The sequence below is a fragment of the Culex pipiens genome, chromosome 2 (genome assembly GCF_016801865.2).
Source record: "Culex pipiens pallens isolate TS chromosome 2, TS_CPP_V2, whole genome shotgun sequence".
NCBI lineage: Eukaryota > Metazoa > Arthropoda > Insecta > Diptera > Culicidae > Culex > Culex pipiens.
In genome coordinates, this window is record NC_068938.1 from 87,362,628 (window position 1) to 87,386,442 (window position 23,815).

At 38.8% G+C, this 23,815-nt stretch overlaps 2 protein-coding genes and 2 pseudogenes across 3 annotated transcripts; 2 read left to right on the plus strand and 2 right to left on the minus strand.

Moving 5' to 3' along the window:
- Positions 1–2,600: 2,600 nt before the first annotated feature.
- Positions 2,601–9,187, plus strand: LOC120417360 (leucine carboxyl methyltransferase 1). Its single transcript, XM_039579371.2, has 5 exons — positions 2,601–3,028; positions 7,292–7,475; positions 7,535–7,886; positions 7,947–8,141; positions 8,215–9,187. Exons 1-5 carry the CDS (start codon positions 2,807–2,809, stop codon positions 8,249–8,251), a joined length of 990 nt encoding a protein of 329 aa, XP_039435305.1. The 5' UTR covers positions 2,601–2,806; the 3' UTR covers positions 8,252–9,187.
- A 610-nt stretch (positions 9,188–9,797) lies between these two features.
- LOC120417377 (uncharacterized) lies at positions 9,798–15,257 on the minus strand. 2 transcript variants are annotated; one of them, XM_052707603.1, is made up of 8 exons: positions 15,104–15,257; positions 13,744–14,019; positions 12,858–13,088; positions 12,708–12,794; positions 12,571–12,639; positions 12,419–12,508; positions 12,250–12,349; positions 9,798–12,188 (listed from the first exon to the last, which is right to left on the minus strand). In XM_052707603.1, exons 2-7 carry the CDS (start codon positions 13,889–13,891, stop codon positions 12,264–12,266), a joined length of 711 nt encoding a protein of 236 aa, XP_052563563.1. In that variant the 5' UTR covers positions 13,892–14,019; positions 15,104–15,257; the 3' UTR covers positions 9,798–12,188; positions 12,250–12,263. The 2 variants fall into 2 exon arrangements, with proteins under 2 accessions (XP_052563563.1, XP_039435328.1); XM_039579394.2 differs by having other exon boundaries at positions 9,801–12,188; positions 13,146–14,019; positions 15,104–15,256.
- A 1,319-nt stretch (positions 15,258–16,576) lies between these two features.
- LOC128092650 (THUMP domain-containing protein 1 homolog) lies at positions 16,577–20,746 on the plus strand (annotated as a pseudogene).
- A 940-nt stretch (positions 20,747–21,686) lies between these two features.
- On the minus strand, positions 21,687–23,327 carry LOC120417362 (60S ribosomal protein L7-like; annotated as a pseudogene).
- Between the last annotated feature and the right edge of the window lie 488 nt (positions 23,328–23,815).

Genomic DNA, 23,815 nt, shown 5'->3' on the forward strand with positions numbered 1-23,815 from the left:
TTATTTTTTGATATGTTTTAGAGGACATCAAATGCCAACTTTTCAGAAATTTCCAGGTTGTGCAAAAAATCTTTGAGCGAGTTATGAATTTTTGAATCAATTCTGATTTTTTTTTTAAATCGAAAAATTGGTCACAAAAATTTTTCAACTACATTTTTTGATGTAAAATCAAATTTGCAATCAAAAAGTACTTCAGCGAATTTTTGATAAAGTGTCACAGTTTATCATTTTATTTTTTTGAATTAGTGCACATGTTTGCCCACCTTTGAAAAAAATATTTTTGAAAAGCTGAGAAAATTTTCTATATTTTACATTTTTAAACTATGTTGATACAACCCTTCGTTGCTGAGATATTGCCATGCAAAGGTTTAAAAACAGGAAAATTGATGTTTTCTAAGTCCCACCCAAACAACACACCATTTTCTAATTTCGATATCTCAGCAACTAATGGTCCGATTTTCAATGTTAAACTATAAAACATTCGTGAAATTTTCCGATCTTTTCGAAAAAAATATTTTCAATTTTTTTAAACCAAGACTAACATTTTAAAAGGGCGTAATATTGAATGTTTGGCCCTTTTTAAATGTTAGTCTTGATTTGAAAATTTTGAAAATATTGTTTTCGAAAAGATCGGAAAATTTCACAAATGTTTCATATATTAACATTGAAAATCGGACCATTAGTTGCTGAGATATCGACATTAAAAAATGGTGGGCTGTTTGGGTGAGACTTAGAAAACATCAATTTTCATGTTTTTAAACCTTTGCATGGCAATATCTCAGCAACTAAGGGTCGTATCAACAAAGTTCAAAAGTGCAAAATATAGAGAATTTTCTCAGCTTTTCAAAAATATTTTTTTCAAATGTGGGCAAACATGTGCACAAATTTTGAAAAATGAAAAACTTCGACTATTTTCAAAAAAGTCACCTAAAAATGGATTTAACTTGAAAACGATGCACTTTATCAAAATTTCACTGGGGTACTCTTTGATTGCAAATTTGATTTTACACCGAAAAATGAAGTTGACAAATTTTTGCGACCAATTTTTCGATTTTTTGAAATAATCTGTATTGATTCAAAAATTTATAACTCGCTCAAAGATTTTTGCACAACCTGGAAATGTCTAAAAAGTTGCCATTTGATGTCCTCTAAAACATATAAAAAAAATAGTGTTTTTTTGCAAATCAAGTTTTAGTGACAAAAAGTTAAATTAAAAATCACCAATTTTTTTTTACCGTGTATCATTTTTTTCCAGTGTAGTCCATATCCATACCTACAACTTTGCCGAAGACACCAAATCGATCAAAAAAATCCTTCAAAAGATACAGATTTTTGAATTTTCATACATGATTTTTGTATGGCCAGCTGCCTCTATAATTTGATACCTCCCGCTCTCAACGATCCCTTCAATATCGACAAAAGTAGATTTCACTGTATACAAATAAACCTCGCATAGTGCGCAGGCGTTACGCTTTGTGTTTCTTAGATTACTCTGAAACGACATGATATTTTTGAAATGTTTTTGAAGCTAATTGTAGATTGGAACAAGCAAACCAACCTGCTTCAAAAAGACTTCAAAAATATTGTGTGTTGTTTGAGAAATCGACGAAATACAAAGCGTAACGCCTGCGCACTGTACGAAGTTTAACTGTACTTAAAACGGTACAGTTTTTCAAAAAAAAAAGGAAAGTAGGGGAAATTTTCCCCTTCCTCAGCCTATTTCTATTATCAGCCTATCAGCACTTTGATCATGAATTACAGCTTTAATAAAGTGTTTTTGACTGTTTCAAAGTAATAAATAGCTCAAACAAAAGTGAGCAAGCAACTCTTCATTGTTGATACATCTGAATTTGTTGATTTAATAGCGGAAAACGGCAAAAGTGATGAGAATTGGTCGAACGGCTTAGTGTGATTAAAATGGGTATCGAGAAGTTAAAATGCAACATGGAGTTAAACTTTCTGTCAAGCTTCTGTGAAGTTTACCATGACAGTTGCGAAACTTTAACTCCATGTTACCGGCTCACATCTCTCTTTTTAATTTCTCGATATTTCCCCTACTTTTCGATTTTTAAATAGATTGACACACGTTGAATATATTGCAACAATACTGTATCGAGCTGTCAAATCACAACATGGAGTTAATCTTTCTGTGCAGTTGCTGTGAAGCTCTCCGAGGCTTTTCAAAAAGTTTAACTCCATGTTGCACGCACACACTCTCACTTTTAATTTCTCGATTGCTTCAGAAAAATCTACGAAAAACTACGCACTTGGTATATTAATCGAGTGATACAAACGAGAAATTAAAAGTGAGTGTGTGCGTGCAACATGGAGTTAAACTTTTCGAAGTGCCATGGGAACCTTCACAGCAACTGCACAGAAAGTTTAACTCCATGTTGCACACACTCTCACTTTTAATTTCTCGATATAATTTGTATGTACTCGCGTTTATCACGTGCGAACTTTTCCCGCTAAAATCTCGAACGAATCATCTGCGTTACGAAATCTCTGTGGGGTGGCGTTACGATTTATCCTAGACTTCAACCACCTCCCGCGCATGTTTGTGTGCGTGCATTGATTGCAGCGCCCGTTTCTGTCAAATCCGTCAAAACCAAAACAAAAAAGTTGCAGCAACAGCCCTCCTGTGTGTGAAAGCCTCGCGAAGGTCGTCAGTGAAAATTCCGGAAAAATTTCGCAGGTTCTCGCAAGAGGACCCTTTAACGCTTTTACGTCCAGTGAACTCCGCTCCTCCAGCGGTCCAACAGCCGGCACCATTCTGCGACGGAGCAGCGGCAGCGAGGCCGAACGAATGGAACCGCCGGCGTTTCATCCGCCGTCCTGCGACGAGGCCGTCATCTCGACGAATGACGACGCGAGCTACTGCAAGCGGTCCGCGGTCAAGCTGGGCTACTGGAAGGACGACTTCCTCGGGTACTTTGTGCGCAGCCCGGAGCGGAAGGCGCCGGAGATCAACCGGGGCTACTTTGCCCGGGTCAAGGGGATCGAGATGTGCATCGAAAAGTTTTTCAAGGTGAGTGGGCTCGTTTTTTTTTGCTTTTTTTGTTGCCTTTTTTTGGGGGGCTGCGAGCTTGCGGAGGTCGAGGTGGGAGGACGTTTGTTTATGATGGTAGGTGGAGGAGGGTTCACCTGTTTCCCGGAATTATAAATGGAACTTTTTGCTTCGGAACGTGCCTACGTTAAGGGAAATGTAAACAACATATGTATATACATGACATAATACATAGAATCCAGGTCCACCAAATTTAATTACAAATACGTACTGAATGGACTTCCAATTTATTTTGAAAAAGGCATTCACAGTGTGCTTTGGACCGACAACATCTCCGGAAATACCGCCTTTCAAGCGGTTTCGGGAAAAATGGGACTACATCCCGCAAAATAGCGCCTTTGGTGTCACGATGACGCCTTTGGTGTCACGAAGAAGTGGTGCACGTTGAAGGACACGGTGGTTAGCTTCCTGAAAGGCGTAACTCACTTTCCTAGAAACGACTGTAAGGAGCTTCTTGATTTGACTTTGGCAGTTTTGAAGGAAACACCAGCGAAATTTACATGAAATAACAGTTCAAAACCATCACGCCAGGTGGATGGCAAAAATTACATATGCCATCAAAATCTACCTGCTCCGGGAACAAGGTAGCTTATACGGATTGACGTGTGAGGAAGTGAAACAGCTAAAACGGTTCGTCAGACTCGGAACACTATTGTAACCGAAAAACCATCAAAATCGATTGCACAAAGGCGGAGTTGCTTGAAAAATGAACAGAAAGAATAGCTTGTAAAATTCTTCCCCAACTCTTCGAAAAAGAACGATCCCGGATCTCGTCCTAATGAACGGTCCATATCCGGGTAACCCCGGTGACCAGGCTTCGACAAAGAACTTTGCTCTATCTGCGGTGTCAATCCATAATTCCCTGCTTCTAGGCACTTGAATTTCCCGTCCGTGTTTGGGAAGTGGCGTGCAACACAGCAAGTCATGTTGCGTGGAATTTTCAACATAGTTACAGCAACAAGTGAATGACGTAGATATTCCGTTAAGGGCCGGGGCATACGTCTCCACTCCAAGCCAATACTTTTGTACACGGAAAGGAGTTCCATCTGAAATTTTAAAAAAATATTGGAATTTAGTTAAATTCAATTAAATTGCTAAAGTTTAGTTAAAATAAGTTAAATTTTGTTGGAATTTGTTTAATTTAAATAAATTTAATAAAATTTAGTTAAATTGTTCAAAATTTAGTTAAATTGAGCAAAATTTTGTTAAAATTTGCCTAATTTAAGTAAATTTAATTAAATTTAGTTAAATTATGCAAAATTTAGTAAACAATTGCTTAATTTGAATAAATTAAATTAAATCTAAGTTACCTAAATTATGCAAAATTTGTATGATTTAAATAAATTCAATTAATTTTGTTAAATTATGCGAAATTTAGATAAATTCAGATACATTTAGTTAAAATTAGTTCATTTTTAGTTTAGATGAATTTGGTAAGTTGTATAGTGAAAACAATAGTTGTGTTACGTTAAATTAAGTGGAATGAAGTGAAATTAAGTAAAGTTGAGCAAAATCAAGAAAAAAATATGTGAAATACAGTAAAGGAAAATTCAGTTAAATTGAGTTTAAATTAAGTTAAATTCAGTTAAATTATGTTAAACTAAGATCAACCATGTTTGGTTAAGTAAAGTTAAGTTTAGTTAAATAAAATAAGTTAAATTGAGCTTAATTTAGTAAAATGTGGTTATGTTTAGAATTTCAAAAAAGCAAAGCAATGTGCAGGCCAAGTGCGAATGATTCTGATGATACCTCTTCAGTTGACGCTCAGGCGAGGAACATCCTGGAAGGAGCGTCACTGACTACGCCCGTAGTCCTGTTAGATCATTTCTTGATCAAGACAGTATAGCTCTGGTTCCTTGCAAGTGTCCTATTTTCTTACCTCCACGTTGGCTTGGTTTTCATGATGACCTAGCTGGTGGCCTGTGGAAACGGATCGTAAACCTTTGACCACCGCGGGTCAAAGTCGAGACGGCTAAAAGAAAGGGGCGCGACAATGTGGGAAAGGGATGTAATTTGTGATTGTAGACGGTATTGTTTTGATTTGCAGTATGTTGAGTCAACTGCTGTGGATGTACCTGAAACATCGCACAACGGGGTTTCTCTTCATTCTATTTCATCTACCACCTATCTTCTGTTTATTTTGTTTCACTGATTTTCTAACGCGGCTTCTGTTAACTTCTGTTTACTCCATTTGATTTCGATTTTACTCATTTGATTCTCTTATTTCTCAACGCTTTTCCACTCTATTTTACCAATTGATGCTGCTGTAACAAACTGTCTGTTTTTCCTTAATTTGGCAGCGATGTCAATTTTGTTTATCTTTATTTATCTATTTGAATAATTTTTCATCTGCCCTATAAATTGCACTTAACACCTTAACCACATTGTTACCTCTTGTTATTAACTATTGTTAATTTCATTATCTACTGAATAAATTACTATCTTTCTTTTACTATTGATTCTTTACATAGTATATTTCTTTCACTGTCCATTGTTTTCAATCTTCACCCTTTTCTTCAACCAAATGAGGTTCGAGCCCTTACTCAATTTTTGGAATGATCAAAGAATTAACACAAATATTACTATTGTACTTTTGAAAAACTTTTATAAAATGCTTAGGACCAAAAATTGTAACAAAACACCGCGACAAAAGAAATACCAACATATAAACACGACTCAACACTAGGAAAGATTTCAGGAGAAAACAATACACAGTAAATAACAATTAGTTTTTGAATTCAAACTAAAAATAAAACAGTCTTTGCTTTAATGAAAGTTGTTAGGCACACTTTAAATGGTTAGGCGCTTATACTTACATCAAACCCTACGTAATGTACCACCCCCGGCCGAGTTAAAATGCGTAACCGGAAAAGAAGGTGTGCATGCCTGGCACGAACACTCAAAGCGTGTTCTAGCGTGCTGCTCGTACTGACTCAGAGCAAGGGTGAGATGTAGGTGTAAGGGCAGTGCGTGTTCGTCGGGAACCTAGTGCATAAGATCGGTCAAGGCCCGTTCTTACACTGAAAATTGCGAATTGCGAATTGCGAATTGCGAATTGCGAATTTCAAAAAAGCAAAGCAATGTACTTTAACGACCCCCGGGACTTTTGTGGGCTCTGTTGCAAGTTTCTGCTCATTTCTAGGCGTCCGAAGGTTATGTGTGGAGAGACAACCAAAACCTCTTTTACGCAAATGGACCGACGTTTTACTTCCCCATCCGATAGAAGGCCAGGAGGATAAGGCGGGAATCGAACCCGCGCCCCATAGCAACTTAGGGATCGGCAGCCGAAGCCGCTAACCACCGCGCCACGTTCATTTTAATTTAGATAAATTAGGTAAAATTTGCTCAAATAAGCTAAAATTTAATTAAATTTGGTTTAGTGAAATGTAGATATAATTATTTAAATATAGTTAAAACTAGTCAAATTAGCAAACATTAGAAAAATATAAGATAAAACTAGCTGTATTTAATTACATGTAAAAGCGAGGTTAATTTGATTTAATTTCGGTAAATAGAAATGAATGTAGTTAATATTGGTTAAATTTAGGTGAATTTAGTAAAATTTAGGTAAAATGAAATACTTTTGGGTTTAAACTTAAATAAAGTACATTTTTTAAATAAGTTAAAAATTGACAGGATTTGCAAAAATCAGGAAATTAAAGTCACAGCTGTCAAACCCAGAAATTTTGTTTAGGATTTCCAACTTAAAAAAATGGTGGTTAAAAAAACAAACAAAAGTAGTAATCCAGCTGCGTGTAAAAGTGCTGGGTGTAAAATAAATATTGTATTATTTTATGTAATTTTACCCCCTGAAATATATAGCTTATCAGTATGGGAAACCTACTTGACCGAAATGTCAAGCTCATATACACACCCTTTAAGCTTTTCATCGGCCTGATGGCCGAGTGGGCTAAGTCGCCAGTACTTACTGTTGGTGGTGGGTTTGAATCCAGTTGATTGCATTTCTTTTGTGTTTGCAAAAATTGTACATGCAGTGTGTAATATGAAGCGTTTATTTTGACGAACGTGATGTGCATGCTTTTGCATGCGATTTTACCATCAGATTTTTTGCTGTGCATTCACAGCTGTATAAATCGTAGAATTTAGGTCACTGCGTCATTCAGGTCCTTTCTGGTTTGGTACAGTACCGTTTTTATCTCTCTCTCTCTCTCTCTCTCTCTCTCTCTCTCTCTCTCTCTCTTTCTCTCTCTCTCTCCCTTTCAGAAAACCGGCGACAAGTGCCAAATCATCAACCTGGGCTGCGGCTTCGACACGCTGTACTGGCGGCTGCGCGAGATGGGCCACATGATCACGAACTTTGTGGAGCTGGACTTCCCCACCGTGACGGCCCGCAAGTGCTACCAAATCAAGCGCAACAAGATCCTGCTCGAGAAGATCCACGTAGAAGGTTTGTCCGCCGGCCTTATTTGTTTGTCCTGGTGTTAACGTGTCGACCTTTCGTTGCAGACGGTGAAGTGCGCCTCAGCCCGACCGACCTGCACTCGTCCAACTACCACATCGTGGGCGTCGACCTGCGCAACATCGACGAGGTGGCGCTCAAGCTGCAGCAGTCCGAGATCGACTTCACCGTGCCCACCATCTTCCTGGCCGAGTGCGTGCTCGTGTACATCGAGTCCCAGAACTGTCACAATCTGCTCAAGTGGTTCGGCTCGAACTTCAAGTCGGCGGTCTTTGTCAACTACGAGCAGGTCAACATGAACGACCGGTTCGGCGAGGTGATGCTGAACAACCTGCGGCAGCGGGGCTGCAGCCTGGCGGGGGTCGAGTCGTGCATCTCGCTGGACACGCAGATCTCCAGGTATTGCTTCTTGTTGTGTATAGAATGAAATCCCTTCTGAAACCGACGTTGTTCTTTCAGGTTCCTGAACTGCAGCTGGCACGGTGCGCGGGCGTGGGACATGGTGCAGATTTACAACAGCATCCCGGCGCCTGAGAGGTCCCGCGTCGAGCGGATCGAGATGCTGGACGAGGCGGAACTGCTCACGCAGCTGTTCCAGCACTACTGCATCTCGGTGGCCTGGATCGGCGAGCTGTTTCAGGATATCGAAATAACGTAAGTATAGTGGGCTCTCCTCTTACCACACTGTCTATCTCTTCCTCTCAAATAAAACTCTCCCTCTTCGTAGCGTTGAGAAACGACTGTCTTCGTTGAACATTGACTAAGCCAAGGAACGCCGGAAGTTATGCTAGTTCTATTTATTTGTTTGCCCCTTTGCGAGTGATGTTTTCTCTAGTGGATTCTTCTGTTGGCAGCGCAGGTCCTTCTTTCCTTCTCTTGTTTGGGCGCTACATCAAAGAATGGCTCTTGGTGTTAAGAGGTGGGAAGGGCGTTCGAAAGTGTACTAAACATTTTGAAGATTGTGTGCAAAAAAACCATATAAATATAATTGTAGCAAAACCCAACTGAAACAAGACAACTCTTATCGAATGCAATGTGATGTGGATGTTTAAAGCATTGATGTTTGAATCAAGAAACTACGCAAAACAAAATCTTTAAAATGATTTAGCCTACGACCGTACTACCAAAAAAAAAAAAAAAATCTTTGCAAATTCAAATCGTTTTCAATCGTGTTGAATTCAAACTATTTATCGGTGTAGTGTATATTGTTCGTGCAGCCAAGCAAGTCAAACATATATATATTTAAAAGAAAAAAACACAAAAGAACAAATCATGGGAAAAAGTAGTCTTTTAAATTAGCATTATCCAATAACCATCTAGCAAAAAAGCTCTCGCATCCTCGAATGAGAAAGTAATCGTTTTTTGGGACTGTCTGATTGTAGATAGATTTTAACAAATTTCAGAACACACAACAAAAAAGTAGCTGGAACTTTTCACCACAACCTTGTACTAAAAACAAACAGTTTGTCCCGCCCCATAGAGATATCTAACATTTCACAACATACACACATAGTTGGACAAAGAATCGGTAAAAAAAAATCCGTAACTTGGCAAGGCGGAATCGTCGTTCACTTTTGGGGTGTGTGTGTGTGATAACCGTTTATATTTACCAAAATCACAGTCAGAAAAAAAAAACAAATCAAACCAACCAACTTGTTGCTCTAATCGTAAGAAATGGAAAATAAATTCGTGAAACGTGATGCACTGAGGAGTGTTGCGTTGCGGAGTGATGTATCACCGGCCATTTTGTAAAACTAAAATCAAAATGTTGATCACGGAAATGTATTCAAAATGGAGTCTAAGGCCGACCTTCTAAGATTTGTGGTTTAAAACTAGGAGGTTCGCTCCAAAATCGCCAAAAAGTCGATTTTTTGGGGAGGTACAAAAATGGAGGGGCTTTGGATGAAATTCGGGATTCTTGCATGTTTTGATAGTACCAACAGCCCTGCCAAATTTGAGCAGGATCGTAGAGGGTAATTTTTAAATGCTGTTATGCTTCAGATGGAATGACCCATAAACCAAATTTCCAGTTTTTGCTTTTTGGGTGTTTTTTAATACCCCTGACTCAAGGCGATTTCAAAAACACCCAAAAAGCAAAAAAAAGAAAGTTGGTTTATTGGTCCTTTTTTTTTAAAAAAAACTCTAGGTTTGTCCTTTTTTGATAAAAAGTATTTATTTAAACATTTCCTATAAACCCCTTATAACTTGGATCAACTTCAATCTTCTTGCAACTTGTTTTTCTTCAAACACAACAGTAAAAAATTATTTATTAATTCGAAAAGTATTTGCAACTGTCTAACGAGTGTTCAATAAAAATATGAGAATTATTCCAATACCTTTCTAATCTAATCTAATCTAATCGAACACAAGCGCAGCCAGTCCGAAGAAAGCATCCTGGAAGAACTTGGGGTTAGATTACGCCCCAAGTTCTTTCTTGTCAATATTAATTATTGCAGTACATTTGAGTAACCCCGAAGATGTATTGCAAAAATTAAAGCGGCCAGGCCTACTGCGTTACATTAACCGCAGAGACAGATTCTGTGAACGGAGCACATTTCACAGAATCTACAGGGGAGGAAGGATGCGTGGACATACCGTACCAAACGCTCCTGTTTATAGTTTCATATGTGTTTTGTATAATGTGTTAAGTGTAAAATATAGTGTGGTTATATAATCAATTAAATATAATAATGCAATATAATGATCATTTGATAAAATCCCTTCACCTATATATAATAACCACGCACCCAAGCACACAAACAGCGACACAAAAGAAATGAAAATGAGCATGCTAAAACAAGACAGCGCGTCCTCGTGGTCAGCGCACTAATCGAGAATTATTCCAATACCTTTCTATTAAAAAAGAAGAGGGCATAAAATTTTCTTTTTAAAATAATTTCTCTTTTTATTTATTTGTTTATCTCTAAACTTCTTTTCCCATACTGAAAGCAGCATCATGCGGATGGAAAGTACGTTTTCTGGCCGGACAAAGCGTCTTCCCATAATGTCAAGAATATCTTGAGCAGAGAAGGATACAGTAAGTGCCGAAAGTAAGGAATCCGACCACCTTGCCGACCCATTGAGGGTTTTTGACTCCCTGAGTGCCCTAGTGTACAAACATAATCGGCGAACCAAGGACACGGAGCGGTTGACTACGAAAATCCGGAAGATGGACGTCAGTTTTGTAAAGCGCAATTGTGAGAACATTGCGACTAAGTTGTGTCGTACGGTTGACCAGGGATCCGTCCAAAATATTCATTGAAGTTTTCTTGAAGAACAAACATTATGTTTTTAATAATTTAGACTAAAAAGTGACATTACACCAGAACAATGGTAAAATTACATATTTTCAGAGGTTAGGTTTTTAACATCATTACACGTATACACACTCTCACAAACACAATCTCATTTTAACTTACCTTTTCGCCGTTCTACATGAAATGCGAACGATTGACTCGTTCATTATCCTTCTTTTACATTACCGGACTTGGACTGACTCAATTGATCCTGGCCTGGATCCTCAATTGATCCTGGCTCCCCCTTCGATCTGCGAACAAAAAGTTTTGTTCGGAGAGTTTGACAGCTATTCAAATCTCAATTTGGTTTTTGGGATAACATAGGTTTTATTCTTAGGATAAAAATAATTACATAAACAATAGAACTAAACTATACACAGTAAAACAAAAGTCATGGTGAATGAATACATCTTTTATGGCAGAGGTTTGATTTTACCTCTGAGAATGTCTAAATCGCATACGCAATGCAAAAAACTTGCAATTACAAAAATAATATCAAACTGGTTTTCAATCAAGATTGTTCTGGTGTAATCCGAAAACGTGATCAAAAATAAGGCTCTTATCTGCGTATTTAATTGTCGGTGTACAGGACGCCGCACTATTTAATCATTTTCTGGCGAATATTTAACTTTGCAGCTCAAAACCAGTTATTGAATCGAAAAAATTAAATTCTTAAAAAAATGCCTTTTCTCGATTTGTGTGCACCTACGTCAAAGACCAAAATTGTTTACTTTTTACTCTTTGGTCTGAGGGTCTTGGTTTGACAGATTTGGTCTGACAGCTTTATCATGGATTTTGGTCTGGTCCAGGCGAGGGATCCTGGTCCGCGCACCAACTATTGCGCGTATTCCCGAAAAAGACACGCGGCATACCAGCCTCGAAACGACGCGCCGCACTTACGGTAAATGCGCGCTGTCAAATCCCATACTGTGCGTTTTGTTTTTGTTGATTTTCTTCTTCGAATTGCATGGCATTGCTGCCGGGAATGTTTTTTTATAGCACCAAAAGTGCAGAAAATCGCTGGCAACAGTGTCTGCGGCACATTCTGAAATGCCGCGCGGCGTGTACCTTTGAGAGAAACGGACAATATCTAATGATGTACTCATTCCAAGATGTAATATTACTAAGATTTTTTTACTGTGTAGTTAGTGTAATGTTTTTTCCTCGCAACCTAGAGGCGATAACGTTTGGAAGAGTTCGCATCAGCGACACAAATGATAAATGTCCCTTTCTCGTGCTGTCCAGCACAGCTCTTTGATTGCCTTGCTCGAATTCAATCGCCTTGATTCGATTAGAACTCAATCATACGGCATTGGGTTCATTCAACTTGAAGTTTCTTACGTTACTTCCAAACGTGTATTCTTGAGATACTGTGCTCTCTATCCAACCGGTTCCATAATGGGATCTGTAACATCAATCAAAAGGTATATATTTAATTTTGAAAGCTCACTGTTTGTTCAAACTACCTTCATTCCCATCTTCAGTGCAGTTGTTCAATAGATGATTCCGCGTCTTGGGTCGTGTTAGTTGCAGCTATTTCTAGGTTTTCGCTGGACATGGTAAGATCTGCCAAAACAGACAACGCAAGTATTGTTTCTTTGCTTTAAAAAATAAATAATGTTTTGTGCAATTTACCATCATGTGAAACCACCAATTGAATAATATTGTCATCTTCATCTGTTACATAATGAGCAACCTTATTAATGGGAATTATTTGGTATAATGCTGAAAAGTCATAAAACAAAATTATTTCTTGAATTAGAGCGCAAATTCATCAAAAAAATTACCTTCACCGTTCACTAACTGTCCGCATGAGTTCATATCGTTAGCTGAAGGTGTGCCATTTCCAATAACCCCTGGAGAAAAAAATAATTAATAATACTTTATGAATGATTAAAGCTGTCACATCATTGTTTACAGTTACCTGTGGAAGTTTCCGCGACGGTGCCGTTCATCAATGGGGCCAAGTGATCATTTCCATGCTTCATACTAGTTGCCATTTCAACCGCAGCTGCAATTTAATTATATGCATGTAAATAGTTTTGTAACTTTAAAGATGTTTTGACTAGGTTACCCATATTGACATCGCGTAATTTCTGCAACATTTCGACTTTAGATTCATCCGCAGACGCAATACTTGTTGTGAAAAATGAGTCCAAGTTTTTGCCAAAAACAGGTTTCATGTTTGCTGGCATGGTTAGCTTCATTTCGCACAACTTGTTTTCGCTTTCCGGAACGCCCATGTTTGGTGTCAAACGCTGATCCAAGGGTACTTGCCTTCCTTCGGTAGGGGAATTCGCAGCAGCTGTAAGTTACCAAATAAATAAATACAAACGAATCTTTTCAGTTGTGCCCAAATTACCTATTTGCTGCATAAACTTATCCATGCACGTTTGCATGGTTCTACGCACTTCGGTGTTAGCGATTTTAAAAGCAGGTTCCATAGTTTCCCGCAGAATTCGTTGAATATCGGGTATTTGTTTTTTTCTCAAAGCTAAGAAAAACTTCTGTTCCTCCAGTGACAGACCTACCCGACTGACTTTTGCGTTTTCCTAGGCTGCTGCTACCGGCTTCTGATGCCGGTTTCGATTCCGATAGCAGCAATGCTTTTACCGCATCATTTTCCCGAGTCGTTGGGTTATTTATGACCTTAATTTCAATCTCCTTTTTTGCTAGAATTTTGTGTTCGCCATCGTATAATCTGAACACGAGAAATAGGCGCTTCTTGCCATGGCAAGAAGTCAGACACGGGAATTTTAAAACCATGGTTTCTGTTACCGGATAGAACATGGTTGGGGGATTTTTCTTCACTTCCATAGGTACCTCCCAGTCATAACGTGCCGATAAGTCTTCGGAGTAAAAGAAAGCATGTTGCGGTGATGTCGCATGCCTTTGATCTTGGCAAATGCCTAGCATCGTTTTTAGGTCAGATAAGTACGTGAGCGTAACATGAATCTTACTTTGGTGTCTATCGATGCGGGAATCCAGTTCTAAATTAAACTGGGTTGATTTATTCACATCCGTGAACACCTTGCCAGGTATCTTGTTATTGTTGCCTGCCACATTAAACAAAAATTGAGCCGATGAATCCGACGAAGGATAAGTCATTTCAGCGATTTGGTTCTACAACGGAGCAACTGAAACTGAACGTCTAAGGATGACAACAGGTTGGCTGGTTGTAAAGGATCGAGTTAAAAATATGCGCCTGACTTTACGATTACCGGTCTTCAACAGAACTGAAAGAGAGAGAATATAATCAAGGCTGTATATCATAAGTTCTCGCGATCTTAGTTTACATTAGTGTGAGTGCATCATTCCGTGCCAGGAGAACCAAAACATAAACAAAGTCACCTTCATCGGAGTGACAGAGTCAGAGATAGCGATTTTGTCAACCGCACAACTACACACTCGATCACGAGTACCAGAAAGCCATGGTATAAAGGATAAACGTCAAACAAGAACAGGGTTGCGAAGTTGTTTAGATTATAAATTAGAAGACTAAAAATTTGCTTAAAATGGGTGAAACATTAGTCATGAATGCGAAATTTTGAAATTAAACAAGTCTCCTTAGTCCGATTTCGGATGCTAAAAAGATCAAATGCCACCTTTCATTCTTGCAAAAAAAAAAACAGCAATTCCGCAATCCATGAGATCAAGAATGAGAACCACGGTTAAACATCTTGCTGTGAGCTACTCGAAGAATAAATTGTTTTTTGCAATTCCGTCGTGAAACTACTTACTTTTCCTGTCATTATTGAACGACGAAATAGCCTACTTTTCTGTACCAAAAATAACAGAATCGAAAAGCAACACTTTTCAAAATAAATGCTGAAATGTTCTACTTTTCAGCACTAAAATGGGTGCTGAAAAGTTGAACTTTTCAGCACTTGTTTCGAAAAGTAACACTTTTCAACATTTTTTTGATTCAAACGATGTATTGACAAAATACATGAAAATTTGACATAAAATTTCACTCAGTGTGTGTTTTTTGGAATTGCAAAAAAATGTGGTATGGAACTCGTTGCAAAACTTGATTTTTTCAGCACTCTTCGTATTTATCCAACTCGGTGAACCTCGTTGGATAAATGTACGACTCGTGCTGAAAAAATCCTCTTTTTGCAACTCGTTGCATAAACTACTATTTTATTCACTGCATTGGGCATTTTATCGAGACATCCATCCAACAAATTTCTAGGATGTGAATCCCTTTTTGCGTCGACGAGACATCTCGTAGACATCAACGAGCCCGTCGTGACTTGGGGAGAAAATGAACGGACTATTTTGTGTTGACTGTTGTTGTACAATTGTAATGGTACTCACTTTATACTATTTTACTGCTGTGCTTCAAATAATTATGCTCATTTGCGTTGAGAACTGTAGTAATTACTTGAAAACATACCAAACACACAAAACACAAAGAGTTGCAACCGACTACTGCACACTGATATTGTTGCTCTGTCAGACCAGCTTGTTTAAAAAGGACGTAATTTGAGCAGCTTTTGTTCTACGAAAAACTTTACTTTTCTTGTTTTAGGTTTTTCTTGTTTCATTTATAGTATTTTAATTTGCATTTATCTTATTTAGTTTATGTTTGTATTTGGTAGTATTTGGCCTACTCTACCACCTAATATAGTTACATTTCGCCTATCTAATTTTTTCATGTTTTTACAGTCACTTTTTCAATTTTTTGCATGTTTTTCACATTTTCTGCTATAGAATCGCACCATCATCATTTAAATTGCAAAAAAATGCGTAGAGGCATAGTCTGGAACACTACAAAAATTACTGCATACTTCTTTTTATTGAAAATATAGGAAATGTTAGTAAAAAACACTGCCAAAGTTGACCCCTAAAAAAATGACATTTTTAAAAACATTGGCAAAGTCACATAAAACAAGTTTAACTTCCAACTCTGAAATTTTCTAAAATTTAAAGAGTTCTTCTTTCCAATGCTTCTTAAAGATCAAAAATCGGTTGGAAAATTGATTTTTGGAGATTTTTTAGATCGAAGCCCGTCTAAAGGCGGGGTTAGGTTGTAGAGGGTTAAATCCAAGTTTATGTCCTAATGAAAATTGATCCACTTGTTGATACCGGTGAGAGAACAAAACAGAGAACATAAAACAGAGAGAGAAAGCAAGTGAAACTAATTCGAAATAACTGCAGTGTTGCCACAAACACAGATTTCCAATCATCCAAATTTAATATTTGTAAATTCACGGCGTAAAGAGTGAAACTGGTTTAACGTTTAATGACATACCTTACCAATCAGCTTAGAACACCATACGCGGTGTCAAGATATTAAAAATATATAGCGGAATCAAAAGGAACAACTCGTCTCTTTGTGTTCATAGAAAAATCAAAATCGCTCGAGGCGGGGTTCGATCAATAATGTTAATCATATTAGGCAATGACGACTTGGTGAGCTTAGACTGGAATAAGTAATAATGTTACAATCGAGAGCGTGTTGTGGCGCTGCAGGCCAAGGGTGGATGATACTGATGATACTCCTCGGTTGACGCCCAGGCGAGGAACATCCCGGAAGGAGCTCAACTACATCCGTAGTGCTGTTAGATCATCTTGGTCAAAACAGTTTGACTCTGGTCCCTTGCAAGTGTCCTAGTTTCTTACCTCCACGTTGGCTTGGTTTAGTCATCATGATGGTGGCCTGAGGAAACGGCTCGTAAACCTTTGACCAGCGAGGGTCAGAGTCGAGTCGGCTAGAAGAAAGGAACGCGTCAATGTGGGAAAGGGAAGTAATTTGTGATTGTAGACGGTATTGTTTTGATTCGCAGTATGTTGAGTCAACTGTTGTGGATGAACCTGAACATCGCAGAACGAGGTCTCTCTTCTTTCCGTTTCAGCTATCACCTATTTTCTGTTTAATTTGTTTCACCGATTTGCTAACTCCGCTTCTGTTTATCATCCATTTAATTTCGATTTTACCTTTTAGATTCTCTTATCTCTCAACGCTTTTCCACTATATTTTCCCAATTGATGCTGTTGTAACAAGCTGTCTGGCAGCGATGTCAATTATGTTTGTACTGTGCCTCTTCTTTATTTATGTGTTTGAATAATTTGTCATCTGCCCTAGAAATTGCCCTTAAGGTGGTAGATGGTGTCTCTCACTTTTGGGGCAATGACTGTCAATGATGGTTATGAATTCAGTGTCCAGAACTAGTAAATTGAAATGAAAAAGAAATCACTATATGTAAAACGCTTCTACAAATAAAACAAAGAAACCCATTTTTTGATTCAAACCATCTGAATTAAGATTTGAATGTTTTTCTAAAACAAACATGGCCGCCAAATGGCCGATCGGGAATGATGTCTTCCAGAGCCTTAACACAATCAAAGCTAGTTTTTAATCTCTATTTATAAACTGTTGTTTATTTCTTTATCTACTTCATGAATTACTATCTTTCTTTTACTATTGATTCTTTAAACAGTAGATTTCCTTCACTGTCCATTGTTTTAAATCTTCACCCTTTTCTTCATACAAGTGAGGTTCGAGCCCTTACTCAATTTATGGAGTGATCAAAGGATCACCGGGACCGTGGTGTAGGGGTAAGCGCGATTGCCTTTCACCCAGTCGGCCTGGGTTCGATCCCAGAAGGTCCCGGTGGCCAATTTTGAGACGAGATTTGTCTAATCACGCCTTCCGTCGGACAGGGAAGTAAATCTTGGCCCCGGACTAACTTAGGGACCATCCACAAACCACGTGGACACTTTTTTGAGAATCTCAACCCCCCCCCCCCCCGTGGACAATTGTCCATACAAAAAAAAAACATTTTTGTATGGAGCGTGGACAATCGCCATACCCCCCCCCCCCCCAAAGTGTCCACGTGGTTTATGGATGGTCCCTTAAAGAGGTTAGGTCGTTAGCTCAGTCCAGGTGTACGAGTCGTCTCCCTGGGTCCTATCTCGGTGGAGTCGCTGGTAGGCAGTTAGACTAACAATCCAAAGGTCGTCAGTTCGAATCCAGGGATGGATGGAAGCCTAGGTGTAAAAAGAGGTTTGCAATTGCCTCAACAATCAAGCCTTCGGACACCTAGTTTCGAGTAGAAATCTCGCAATCGAGAACGCCAAGGCAATGCTGTAGAGCGAATAATTTGATTTTGATTTTCAAAGGATTTACACAAATCTTACTATTGTGGTTTTGCTAAATTTTTATAAAATGCTTAGGACCAAATAATTGTAACAACACACCGCGACACAAGAAATGGCAACAAATAAACATGATCCAACATTAGGAAATATTTCAGGAGAAAACAATACCTAATAAATAATAGTTATATTTTGAATTATAGCTATACAGTAGAGTGCCCAGAAAATATGACCCCCTGCTCCACCAGTGGAAAATAGAGACCCTAAATAGGTTTTGCTGAGCTTAAAGGCAAATGCTCGTTTGGATACGTCAAACTCGTGTCTGTTTGGGTACGTCAAATTCACTTCGACCAGTCTCCCTATTAAGGATCTCTAGTGGAAAACGGTTTATTGTGTTATTTTAAGCATCTGTTCAAATTTGGATTGCAGCATCTGTGCAGATTTGGATTGATTGTGTAAAAACACAATGTACCACCCCCGGCCGAGTTAAAATGCGTAACCGGAAAAGAAGGTGTGAATGCCTGGCACGAACAATCAAAGTGTGTTCTAGCGTGTTGCTCGTACTGACTCAGAGCAAGGGTGAGATGTAGGTGTAAGGGCAGTGCGTGCTCGTCGATCGGTCAAGACCCGTTCTTACATTGAAAATTGCGAATTGCAAATTGCGAGCTAAGAGCGAGTTGTGACGCTATAACCACTTCAAATAGTGTCCAAGGCATTCATAGAAATACAATGTCCCATCCCAGAGGGTTTCGGAGCACCAAAGCATCTTAGCATGGGGCTCCCAACGAATAAAGCATATCTCGGAGCGTATGGTGGGGTGGTGTTTCCCAACGCTTCTTCCTCCCCTGTCGATTCAGGATTGTGTTGTTGTTTTCAGTGCTCAAACTCAACCCACTTCAACGAATCATGTCTCTGCGATGCAACTTTACCCAGTAGGCCTGGCCGCTTTAACGTCTGTGATGTTTCAATGCATTCTAATGGAATAGGGCACTACAAATGCCAATAAATGCCAAGAAGAGTGCTGGGCGTAATCTAACCTAAGGCACTCTCCAGGATCCCTTCGAAAGATTGACAGCGCTAGGGTTTGATTAGACTAGATTAGCGGGTAGCACCAGGGGTTACCTGGATTTGGATCAACCAGTGTATGACAGCTATCAAATATGAAAGGAAAGACCTACAGATTGTATGAAACAGACTTTTTACGAAAATATAAATTTATTCAATATTCACACAAGTAACACTTAATACTTCTAGAGTAAATTTTCAAAAGGTCCTATGTGCAAAAACCTCAATCTGAGTAAATTGATGTCAAAGTTTTGCTGGACATTTTTAAATCCCATTTAAACAAGGTTGAGTATTTTTCAATTCTAAAAACGCACAAATGGACCTAGAATGATGCTTTTTAAGTGTTCTTCACGGGAACTATCGAAAGTCTTGTTGAAACTTATTTCTAAATAAATTTGTTTCATACGACCTTTGAGTGCACATAGGATACGCTTCATAGAACTTTTTTTGCAGATAGGATTAATCACATTGGAGCAAATATGTGCAGCATTGCACATAGGATCTTTCTAAACTTAATTTAAATCTTTATTTAAAAAGAACAACTTTTTCATGATAATTATGATTACCCAATCCTCGCGCAACGTGCAGGCAACAGCTGATCGAGACCATGAAATGTTTCAATGCTTTCCAGCGCGAGAGAGAGAAACCGTTAGGAGAACAAATCGACCAATCAGAGAATTCGTCGGCATCTGTCAGATAGGTGCTTGCAAATTAACTTACACGACAATGTAAACAAAGTTTTGCTGAGTACGCATAGGACTTTTGAGGTTTTTCAAACTTTCAATTGTTTTTTGCTTTTTCTTTCGTTTTTATGTTGTTTAATCCTGTCGTAAGCTGTTCAGGTAAGTTTTTTCAAGTATACAGTACAGTTGCAGCTCATGATTTGTACTTTTTTTGGCGTTTAATTTGTATTACAGATCTAGTCGGAAAACAAGTAAGTGTGCCCAAATCTTCACCGGAAGAAACTATCCTACTTGGAGGCAGACCAGCGCGGATTCCTAGTGACGTGCAACATGCTCGAGCAATACTGCACTCGGGACACGTACCGGCTACAAACGAGTATGCCAATCTGTACGGGAAGGTTGTCGAATCTCCGCCTCCGATCAATGAAAAACCTGTCGAAAAAGGCGCGGCAGAGCAAGAAAAGGACGAGGAAGGGGATAACATTTCGTTGCTCGTGCAAAAACCAAACCAAACAGTACCGGTTCGAGTCGGTAGTCAACGGGGCGAAAAACATCTGCTCCATTAAGACGGGATGAACAATCCGACGGTCCAAGATTCTGCAGGACGCGGCTGGAACCAAGAAATATTGTGCGGCTAATTCCAATCACCAATGCCAACCTGATGGACATAATGGACGGCGCCGGATAGCTGTTCGATCTGTAAGTTATGAAGGAACCGAAAACGTTCGCGATCATTTTCAACCGGTGATTCAACAACGGACTGGAACGCGAGATCGTACCAACCAAGCAGAAATTATTAGAAGAACCCAGGGATCGTCGAAGTGACCAAACGGTTGATGCTGATTAGCATTGTGCCGGAGTATTCGAAAGTACAAACTAATAGAAATTTGCACCCGAAAGGACGAGGACGCCAAGTCGCAGGAATCGACCGAGGAGCAGAATAGATAGGAGAAGGTTCGCAGAAGGAAGCGAAAGCGGCTGTACTAGCAGAGGATGTCCAAAAGCCAGAAGATGCTGCCCGAGGGAAGAGGAGGAAGATTGATGATTTTTCGACCGTATTTTTCATACCGTTTGGATTTGCAAAATAAAAAACTGAATTCGTTGACTCTAACTAGTTTAAATATATTTTTCAATTTTCGTGTTGTCACATATTGGACAAGTCAAGGAAATATTATTTTACGTGGAAGCCGTGCGTGCCTACTTTTTCCGCGGATGACTATAGATCAAAAGCATTGAGCTAGGGGTCAGCTCATGGTCATCAAGAGATCAGAATTCACCAGTTCGACGGACCGGGTTCTGTGTATCGCAGGGGTGCCCTGCGGGCCAGATCTGATTTTTTAAGGAGTGGCGGACCGGAACTAATGTTTGACAAAAGTTGAAAGAGAAGACAATATTTTTTTCATAAATCATTTTGAAAAGTTTCTTTTAAATATACAAACTAGTATTGCAAATAAGATTCTTGGGTTTAGGAAAGAAATGTGTTTTGTTATCATTGACTATAAAAAAATATCATAAATTCATTGGTCGTTGCAATTTTTTTAAAAGCTTACTTTCTTCAACACAACAAAATATTTCAAAAATCAATGAGGCATGATATAATTGATTAGAACTAAATTTGAATTCAAATCTCCTTACAAAAAAACACTTTTTACGTTGTTGTTCAAATTTATAAAAAAAAATTCAAAATGGTTTTAAACATACTCCAAATTTTAAAAATGTTTAAAAATCTATATTGAATAATTCAAAATTCGTTATTTTTCAAATTTCAGTAAACTACTGAATTTTATCAAAAAAAAAAAAAAATAATAATAAAATTTTGTTCCCTGATTTCTTGATTCATTTTGATATTTTTTTGATTATAAATGAAAAATATTTGCAGTGATCTTTCTTTTTAGTTTAATATTTAATATAAAAATGATAAGAATTAATTAATATTATAAAGAATGTATGATTTTGAAAAAGAAAAGGCAAAATTTAAATAATACGTTGAATCAGCAACATTTTTTTGCAAAAGCAAAATAAAAAACAAACAGAATTGTTCTTATGTAATTTTAGTTAAAACAGTTTTTTTTTTAAATTTATACACTCATTTTATTAGTTGAATATTTCATGAACAGCCTTAAGTTGAGTGCCGGTCATAGAACTATTTTGAAAAGCCGTCGCGAGCCGGATGTTGGGTAGGCCTGAGTGTATCGGATCCGACCGCAATTAGTCATCAACTGTTACAACTTGTCGCTGAATGCTGTCAACTTACACATATAACGTTCTGCAGTGTTCGTTGACGCAAAAGTTAGAATTTAGGAGGAGCGTTTTCTGCAGGGTGATCTGCTGTACGTTACTCAGCTGGTAGTTGGCGTTCCTCTGGAAGATGGAACACCAGCGCTTGAAACACGCGTGGCAACAGCTAGACGACGGATATGACCGCTCATGTGTGTGTGGGTTCAACTTACACGCGATTGCTGCACAAATGAAGTACTAAACATACAGGATTTTCTCAAACATAATTTATTTATATTCCTGGTTTTGTTTTATTCAACACTCTCCCTCAACGCGCTATGTATCACTTAAACCATACGCTTGATCAGCTCATTGATATTTTCCTTGCAATTGCCAAAGTCTCCGTCTTCGACGTAGTGGTTGTACTTGCGCCAGTTACCGGTCGGGGTGTTGAGGCTGGTACGCGGCACGCAGCATCCGTTCGATCACGAAGAAGTCCGTAGTCGGGATTCGGTTGTGTCGATGCTTGACGAACTTAAGCAAGGGGTAGCCCTAGATGATGTCGGGGCGGTGATACGCAGCAAGTTCTTGGTGACTTTGTTCAGCTTGATAATGATACCACAGATACGCATGACGAAGGCAACCTTCGGCTCGCCCGGAATGTAGATGTTTCCGGCCTTCTTAACCTCGCGCGCCTTGTCCACCACCTCATGCTCCACGCGGCCATACTTCTTGGTGTACTTGGCCGTGCGCAGCAGGTTCTACCTAACGCGGAGTAGCTTGACGGCCTGCAGCTGGCGGCGCAGATTTTCCGGGTGGGCCAATAACTTAGCATTTGTTGCCTTTAGCTTGAATTCTGGCACCGCCGGCATTTTTAGGGATGGAACGTAGACGATTGCCCGCTTCCAACACTTCCAGCATTTCGATCGAGATGATCCGAATCGGCCACCGTGCAAGGCGGAAATTTCGTTCGGAATGTGCTGTCTTTGGAGGTGTGAGTTTAGCAATTGTTCATAGTAGGAAAATACCGAGGAACTTACCACTAGCGGTACGATCAGCGTAACATCAAGAAAGAAAGTCGGTCTAACAGCGGACGCAAAACACACGTAGTCCAAACTGATCACTCCGCCGGCAACACTGCTGAGTGCAGTGAAACATCAGCAGGTAATTTCGCACCTGTACAGCACCCGCGACCAACAGCTGGAGACGGCAACTTCCGGATAAGTATCTTGTTCTAGGCTAAGGTTCCGTGCCGGACATAATGAGGCGTTTTAAAAACCACCGGTGGAGCACACCTCGACACTTCTGGGAAAAATTAAACAAACAAAAAATAATGATCACTCTCACTTTAAAACCTGTTAAAACTCTCTCCAAATCACTCCACTCCTTCAAAAAAAAACTGGCTTATCTATTTTATGAAGACTTACCTCCATCAATGAAAAATCGCCTTTAAAAACAACAAAAAACAAAACGACCTATATGCACAAATTTTATGATTTTTTATGCTGCCTTGTTGGTGTTATGCTCCCAAGTTTTTGGGTGGCGTATCTGTCAAATTCGAGAGAGTGCAGATAGGGTGAATTGAACTTCTCTCTTTTGCTTTGACAGCATTGAAACATTTCATGCTCTCTTCCAGCTGATGACTACACGTTGTGCGTGGATTGTACAAACATGAAGATTGTAAAATATTTATGTTTAAGAATTTTATTAAAAAACGACTTATACATATTTTCAAATAAACTCAATAAACATGTACATAGGTCATTTTGATATGGGCGTATGTGCATCAGCATTAAAAAATTATATTAATGTTCCATAGGTTGATTTGCTACGGTTCTATGTGCACGTTTCACTCGATTGCACATAGGACTCTCGTGTGGTAAAATGACCTATATTTATTTGGTGTAGAATTTATTAAGAATGCTTTTAGGTTGTTTTGTATTTTATCAATAACTTTAAAAAT